At 41.5% G+C, this 9,172-nt stretch overlaps 1 protein-coding gene across 1 annotated transcript; it reads right to left on the bottom strand.

Moving 5' to 3' along the window:
• Positions 1–7,294: 7,294 nt before the first annotated feature.
• LOC141113416 (E3 ubiquitin/ISG15 ligase TRIM25-like) lies at positions 7,295–8,854 on the bottom strand. Its single transcript, XM_073606474.1, has one exon. The coding sequence runs from the start codon at positions 8,852–8,854 to the stop codon at positions 7,295–7,297; it is 1,560 nt and encodes a 519-aa protein (XP_073462575.1).
• Positions 8,855–9,172: the final 318 nt, after the last annotated feature.

Below are 9,172 nucleotides of genomic sequence, written 5' to 3'. Positions count from 1 at the left end.
TTAGTATCCATAGTAACATCTGACACTCATGATTTTATTATACTTCAGTATCCCATAGTAACATGTGACACTTCTGATGTCATTATACTTCAGTATCCATAGTAACATCTGACACTTATGATGTCATTATACTTCAGTATCTGATAGTGACATGTGACACTTATGATGTCATTATACTTCAGTATCCATAGTAACATCTGACACTTATGATGTCATTATACTTCAGTATCCATAGTAACATCTGACACTTATGATGTTATTATACTTCAGTATCCCTAGTAACATCTGACACTTATGATGTCATTATACTTCAGTATCCATAGTAACATGTGACACTTATGATGTCATTATACTTCAGTATCCATAGTAACATCTGACACTTATGATGTCATTATTCTTCAGTATCCATAGTAACATCTGACAAAAAGATCTACAAACAATGAAGCGGCAGACTTTGTGAAAATTAATATTTGTGTCATTCTCACAACCTTTGGCCCCGTCAGTACGAACATTCTACTTGCGAACTTTAAAAAATGTGAACATGTAACATGTGTTCGCATGACCAATCCTGTGAAGCCGCGTACACACACTAATGCCGCATACACACGAGCGGATTTTCCATCAGACAAATCTTGGATGGTTTTTCCAACGGAATTCCGCTCAAGCTTGGCTTGCATACACACGATCACACAAAAGTTCTCTGAACTTTCGACCGTCAAGAACGCGGTGATGACGTACAACACTACGACGTGCCGAGAAAATGAAGTTTAATGCTTCCGAGCATGCGTCGAATTGTTTCCGAGCATGAGTAGGAATTTTGCGCGTCGGAATTTGTATAGAGGATCGGAATTTCCACACAGAACTTTTTCTGACCGAAAAATAGAGAACCTGCTCTCAATCTTTTGCTGGCGGGAATTCCGATGGAGCGTACACATGGTTGGAATTTCCAACCAAAGGCTCACATCGGACTTTTGCTGGGGGAAAGAGTCTCTGAGTTATTTTATCTGTTGTGCCCATGTGTGATAATAAAGGAGTTCATTCCTGCTTGACCCTCAAGACAGAGACTTGTCTCGGATTTGGGGGGAGAATTATTTGTATGGGTTCCTTGCTCGGCTGATCGAAGTGTTCGGTAGCTGCCTTTGTGTTCGGGTATGGAATGTCCTAAACGACTTTAACCCCTTTCATACTCGGGGTGTCGTTACAACTGGTGGCAAGCAGCGGGATCATTCCCACAGCCCAGAAGGACAGCTACAAGAGGACACAGGACAATGGAAAAGCTCTTAGGCTCGGTTTACACCGGGGCGACTTGTCAGGCGACTTGTCAGGCGCTCCATTCAGTGCAATGGAACCGTTCTGTGCGGGGCGGATTCAATGTCGGGCAACTATGAAGCCTCCCTAGTGTGGACTGAGCCTTAAATCCAATTCACAAATGGACCAGAGCATTAAAAAGAATGCGGTATTTACCACCAGGGTTTTGCTGGCGGTATCACATGCGGTCGAGGGACCCCTCCCCCCAGGCTGTTTTTTGACAAATAGCTGGTTGCTAACCAGCGGGCCGGGAAGCCGGTCTCCTCGTCCTTGAGGCCCTTTAGGTCTGGTATGGATTTTAAAGGGTACCCCAAGCCAAATTTAGAAAAACGGCATGTAGCCCTCCCCATCCCCCTCCCCAAATCTATACCAGACCCTTATCCGGGCATGCAGCCCGGCAGGTCAAGAAAGGGGGGGGAGGAACCATACAAGGTCACATGCCCTTAACATGGGGGGGGTACTTTGGGGCGGGGGGGGCTCCCCCTCAAAGCACCTTGTCCCTATGTTTATTGACCTCTTTGGCCTGAATGGCAAGCGTCATGTCTGGAGGAAACCAGGCACCGCTCATCACCTGGCCAATACCATCCCTACAGTGAAGCATGGTGGTGGCAGCATCATGTTGTGGAGATGTTTTTCAGTGGCAGGAACTGGGAGACTAGTCAGGATGGAGGGAAAGATGAATGCAGCAATGTACAGAGACATCCTTGATGAAAACCTGCTCCAGAGCGCTCTGGACCTCAGACTGGGGAGAAGGTTCATCTTCAACAGGACAACGACCCTAAGCACACAGCCAAGATAACAAAGGAGTGGCTACGGGACAACTCTGTGAATGTCCTTGAGTGGTCCAGCCAGAGCCCAGACTTGAACCCGATTTAACATCTCTGGAGAGATCTGAACATGGCTGTGCACTGATGTTCCCCATCCAACCTGATGGAGCTTGAGAGGTCCTACAAAGAAGAATGGGAGAAACTGCCCAAAAATAGGAGTGCCAAGCTTGTAGCATCATACTCAACAAGACTTGAGGCTGTAATTGGTGCCAAAGGAGCTTCACCAAAAGTATTGAGCAAAGGCTGTGAATACTTATGTACGTGGGAGGAGCCTGTGATACTTATGTATGTGGGAGGAGCCTGTGATACTTATCTACGTGGGAGGAGTCTGTGATACTTATGTACATGGGAGGAGCCTGTGATACTTATGTACATGGGAGGAGCCTGTGATACTTATGTACATGGGAGGAGCCTGTGATACTTATGTACGTGGGAGGAGTCTGTGATACTTATGTACGTGGGAGGAGCCTGTGATACTTATGTACATGGGAGGAGCCTGTGATACTTATGTACATGGGAGGAGCCTGTGATACTTATGTACATGGGAGGGGCCTATGATACTTATGTACATGGGAGGAGCCTGTGATACTTCTGTACATGGGAGGAGCCTGTGATACTTATGTACATGGGAGGAGTCTGTGATACTTATGTACATGGGAGGAGTCTGTGATACTTATGCACATGGGAGGAGTCTATGATACTTATGTACATGGGAGGAGCCTGTGATACTTATGTACATGGGAGGAGTCTGTGATACTTATGTACATGGGAGGAGTCTGTGATACTTATGTACATGGGAGGAGTCTGTGATACTACATGGGAGGAGCCTGTGATATTTATGTACATGGGAGGAGTCTGTGATACTTATGTACATGGGAGGAGTCTGTGATACTTATGTACATGGGAGGATTCTGTGATACTTGTGTACATGGGAGGAGTCTGTGATACTTATGTACATGTGAGGAGCCTGTGATGGGAGGAGCCTGGGATACTTATGTACATGGGAGGAGCCTGGGATACTTATGTACATGGGAGGAGTCTGTGATGCTTATGTACATGGGAGGAGTCTGTGATACTTATGTACATGGGAGGAGCCTGGGATACTTATGTACATGGGAGGAGTCTGTGATGGGAGGAGCCTGGGATACTTATGTACATGGGAGGAGTCTGTGATACTTATGTACATGGGAGGAGCCTGTGATACTTATGTACATGGGATTTTTTTCCTTTTTTATAAATTTGCAAAGGTTTCAAACAAACTTCTTTCATGTTGTCATTATGGGGGTTTGTTTTCCATTTTGGATTAAAGCTGTAACATAACAAAATGTGGAAAAAGTGAAGCGCTGTGAATACTTTCTGGAGGCAATGTTTAATTATCTAATTAAGTCTATGTCTATCTATGTATATAGACAGATATAAATGGGGGGGGGGGGGGGGGGGGTCAATCATTATGTTTATATCTTGTTGTTGAAATTAAACACATTTATCCATAATGTCTCTATTGCGACCTGTAATAATCAATTCAGCCACTAGATGTCAATGTTTACCTGTTAAGCTACATGCACTTTGAAGTTACGAACTTCAAAGTACATATAATTCATGCTACTATGTGTAGCTAAACATGTGAAATTCATATAAACAGCCACATACTGTTATACATTATATTACCAAAAGTATTGGGACGCCTGCCTTTACACACACATGAACTTTAATGACCTCCCAGTCTTAGTCCGTAGGGTTCAATATTGAGTTGGCTCCGCCCTTTGCAGCTATAACAGCTTCACCTCTTCTGGGAAGGCCGTCCACAAGGTTTAGGAGGGTGTCTATGGGAATGTTTGACCATTCTTCCAGAAGAGCATTTGTGAGGTCAGACACTGATGTTGGACGAGAAGGCCTGGCTCGCAGTCTCCGCTCTAATTCATCCCAAAGGTGTTCTATCGGGTTGAGGTCAGGACTCTGTGCAGGCCAGTCAAGTTCCTCCACCCCAAACTCGCTCATCAATGTCTTTATGGACCTTGCTTTGTGCACTGGTGGGCAGTCATGTTGGAACAGGAAGGGGCCGTCCCCAAACTCCTCCCACAAAGTTGGGAGCATGAAATTATCCAAAATGTCTTGGTATGCCGACGCCTTAAGAGCTAAGGGGCCAAGCCCAACCCCTGAAAAGCAACCCCCCACACCATAATCCCCCCTCCCCCCCACACCATAATCCCCCCCTCCACCAAATGATTTGGACCAGTGCACAAAGCATGCAAGCTCCATAAAGACATGGATAAGCGAGTTTGGGGTGGAGGAACTTGACTGGCCTGCACCTCAACCCGATAGAACTCCTTTGGGATGAATTAGAGAGGAGACTGTGAGCCAGGCCTTCTCATCCAACATCAGTGCCTGACCTCACAAATGCTCTTCTGGAAGAATGGTCAAACCTTCCCATAGACACCCTCCTAAATTTTGTGGACGGCCTTCCCAGAAGAGGTGGAGCTGTTATAGCTGCAAAGGGCGGAGCCAACTCAATATTGAACCCTCCGGACTAAGACTGGGATGTCATTAAAGGTCATGTGTGTGTAAAGGCAGGTGTCCCAATACTTTTGGTAATATAGTGTATGTTTTGGCTCATCTCGGTCACAAGCCTGCTCATCTATGACCGGATAAATACATATAGAAAGCATGGGGGAGGGTATTCTATTTTACTCACCTTTCCCCCAAGATTCACATTTTTTTAAAAATTGGATTTATTTGTAAAAATATGTGAATCCCGTGTGAAGCTGCATTCACACTATTGCGTATCCTGCAAAAAAAAAAAGTGCGTCTCACTTGCATTGCCATTCGTTGTTAACGGCACCCCAAAAAAGCGGCAAAAAATATGCGTGGTTTTTGATCGGTAAAAAAAAAAAAACAAACATATGAAGCTTGGTGCTCAGAGAGGTGGAGGAGATACTTTGCCGTGCGGAGCTCCGCCCATTGAAGTGGCTCAAAAATACCCATAATAAGCACCAAACGATTCTGAAATCGATCAAAGGGGAGAGAATTCTTCTTAATAATGCAGAAGATTTTGCTGAGAAGAGGGACGGTTGCCTACGATGCCGGAACTGAGAGCGCAGAAAAAAGAATACATTTGTGACGTGGTCGGTCGCCTTTTTTTTTTTTTACCTGAACCGAAATCTGTACACCCAGAACACAAACACCGCAATGACATAAACACCACACAGACCAGCAGCCAAAAATGTATGCAAATAAATCTTTATTCTCCACACGATAAACCCGTAAGGGAGCCGCAGCGTTACATTCCAAGGTGAGGTCTGCAGAAAGTCCCTAACAATACATATATATATATATTACATAATGTTTTGCAAAAAAAATAAAAATATTTACGTACAGTATATATTTTAAAATGTATATTAAAGTGCAGTATATGTGTGTGTGTGTATATATATATATATATATATATACATATATATATATATATATATATATATATATATATATATAAATATTATTATTATTATTATTATTATACAGGATTTATATAGCGCCGACAGTTTACGCAGCGCTTTACAACAACATTAGGGCAGACAGTACAAGTACAATACAATTCAATACAGGAGGAATCAGAGGGCCCTGCTCGTTAGAGCTTACAATCTAGGAATATATATATATATATATCTTTACTGTATATATATAAATATATATGTATTTCATATAAATGGAATACATATATAAATACTATATAGTATATATATAGACCTATCAGACAATAAAAATATGTTTTACCCCATATATATTATATATTTGTAATATAATAATATATATAATAAAATAAATAAATAAAAAATAAAATAAAATAAAATATATAAATAAATATATATATATATATATATTAAAATAATATTATATTTTTTTTCTACAATTCATTATTTTATTATATATATTGTTAAAAGGCAAATACTATATATATATATATATATATATATATATATATATATATATATATTTGTTATGTTAAAAAAATAAAAAATATATACACAGATATATCTATATCTATCTATTTATCTATATATATATATCTATCTATATATAGATATATAGATATCTATATATAGATATATATATTTTTTAATTACATTAATTATATATATATATATATATATATATATATATATATATATATATATATATATATATATATATATATATTATTGTATTACAAATAAATAACAATTTAAGAAAAAAATACTAATTATAAATAAAATATTATTATATATTATTATTATTATATTATATTTTATAAAGTATAAATATATTCTATACTGTATATATGCACCATATGCTGTGCCTTTTCCTTATTTTGTCTTGTTGCCAATCTTAGTCCTATCAGCCAATAAAAATATGTTTTACCCCATATATAATATATATTTGTAATATAATAATATATATAATAAAATAAATAATAATAAATAAATATATATATATATAATTTTTATTTGTATTATTTTATTATATACTATTATATTACAAATATAAAATATAATTTAGGAAAAAAACACAATTGTCATGTTGCTAATCTTAGTTCTGTCAGCCATTTAAAAATTTGGAAAACCCCTATCTGCTGCTTGACATTTTGGTCTTGGGTGGAGGCCAGCTGGATAAATCACCCTTCGGCTTTGTGCGGCTAAAGGAGTGAGACTCACTTGTTTGGCTTCAGCATTGCGCACGTTCAGCAGACACACCTGGCTGCAGACGTCCCATACAAAAGGCCGATGGGTGATTCGGTTATATCTGGAATACCATTGGCTGGACTGACCCTTGAATGTGTGGTTTTAGTTTTTTCCCTATAGTAGTCTAGTGCATACAGTAGGTAGACAATGAAAGGGCTGATTGGTTAAGGTGCAAGTGCGGCAAATAAAAATGATACATAATATTCATTGGCACAGGCATTCATAGAGGGGCTCCTGTGCAAGACCAGTGCCCCCCCCCCCCCCCAAGTACATTTACTGTAATTACTGTCTATCAATTGACAGGTAGACAGAAGTGAGTGTCCAGATCTATGTGAGGGTTCCAACACCCATCTAGCATTGATAGGCTCTTAAGTCTCAGAGGGCCCCTGTGCAGTCCACCCCTGCCAGTGCTGTGTATGGTTATGTCAAGCCATCATTGAAAACGTTCTAACTTCTGATTTTTAACCAGCAGTCATCTTTATCCTCTACAACACCCAAAGCAGCATGGAGGGGCTCCGTAAAGATGGTGGAAAAAGTGTGCAAGTGTCTGATTTGGTCTCCCAGCTCATAAAAGGACAGCCGCCCGCCTTCGTAATCCAGATAGACCCTGAATCTCCGACCCAGTCTCTGGAAGGGTATGAAGAGCTCTTGTGCATTATGTATCACAGAGTACTGATTTTGAAATCTGGTTAGACACCAGGACTTGGCGTTTTCTCCTAGCCACGAATGGTCCCCATGCCTGTCTATGGAGGGGTAGGCCAGGCCCATCATCCAGTCTCCCAGTTCACTGGTGTCTACTTCCCAGAAGTGCCGTCCTGAGGAGAAGCTCCTGCAGCTTATAACTTGGCCGTCCCCAAATCTCTTCGGTGATTCTGGATAATACTGTTCTGTCTGGGGCAACAAAGCCATTTTCCTGTCCGGTGACATGGCTATGTTAACTGCTGCTGTGTTTACATCCAGAACTATGTCTGAAGCTTCGAGAATGGAGATCCTTGAGCAAAGATCGTTCACAATGTCCGAAAGTCCTGAGTGGATGGTCTCCAAGGTCAGACCTTCATCCAGGTCTCCTGTGCCAAGACTCTGGCTATCGTGTCCATTTAGGAAACTTTTATCCCATTCCTCTGGGATGCAAAAGTCCAACTTCTGATCCTGCAAGAACCCTATTGGGTCGGTCATGTTGCACAGCTCCTCGATTTGTTGTCTCTTTCTGACCAGCTCGTCCTTCTTGACTTCGAGAGGCTTGATCAGACCAGAGATATGCTGGGAAAACTCCTCGCCCCCTCTGAAGACCTCGGTCAGGACTCTTTTCTCCAGATCTTCCAGTTGCCTCCTGATGTTTCTAAACAGAGCAGTTGCCTTGTCTGCCAATTCAAGGCCCCTTTCTTGCCTTTCTCTAACGTTCTCCTGAAAATTCCAGATTTGACCATCAATGTCCTCTTCCTTGGAGGCCAGTACATCTAGAAGCTTTCTCAGCTTTCCCTTCTTCTTGTCAGATGCTTCATCAATCAGCTTCACCTTGTGTTCGGCCGGGCAGCAGTTGATACATATACATTTTGCATCATCGTAACAATAAAGCATCAGGTTTTTTTTGTGGAAGGAGCATTTTCGATCCTCCAGGGAGGCAGTGGGATCGATTAGGATATGCTGGTCTGATTTGCTGTGGGCTTTCAGGTGGTCGTGGCACAAAGAACATTCGCAGTGCAGACACGTTTTCACCGCGGGTGTTGGAGAATCCAGGCAGAACGTGCATGGAACAGCAAATCCCTCCGATTCCGGCTGCTTGGAGTAGAACATCTCCACTATGTTTTGGAGGTTGCTGTTGGCTTGCAGAGCCGGACGGTCCTGAAACTCCTCTCGGCACTCTGGACAGGAATAGACTCCACAAGCATCTTGTGCCCCCAGTGCCCGAGCGATGCAAGCCCGGCAGAAGTTGTGCCCACAGGTCAGTGTTACCGGGACGTTAAAGATGTTCAGGCAGATCGAGCAGCTCAGCCTGTCAATCTCCATGGTTATGATGAGGAGGCGGAAGAAGCGACGGTTAAAAGGCTGCTTCGGAAGGGAGGGCTGGCTTTGTTTGTGTTTTTTTTAACCCAGGAAACCTGTTTGTACCCACATACCTTAAATATCTCATCTGTTGACATATTTGTGTAAAGTAAACATCTAATCACTTGAAGAGCAGGCCTTTTTTTTCTGACATTTTTTGTTGCAATTAAAAATCTGTATTTTTTTGCTAGACAACAAAAAATGTATATATATATATAGTGCCTAGTACTCACACCCTTTGAAATTCCCCACATTTTCTCATGTTACAACCAAAAACGTAAA

This window comes from Aquarana catesbeiana, linkage group LG12, assembly GCF_042186555.1.
Source record: "Aquarana catesbeiana isolate 2022-GZ linkage group LG12, ASM4218655v1, whole genome shotgun sequence".
Lineage (NCBI taxonomy): Eukaryota > Metazoa > Chordata > Amphibia > Anura > Ranidae > Aquarana > Aquarana catesbeiana.
Note: the sequence above shows the minus strand (reverse complement) of the source record. Positions and strands in the feature narration are given on the sequence as shown.

Coding starts and splice junctions, on each gene's coding strand:
- LOC141113416 (XM_073606474.1), bottom strand. CDS start 8,854: ATGGAGATTGACAGGCTGAGCTGCTCGATCTGCCTGAACATCTTTAAC.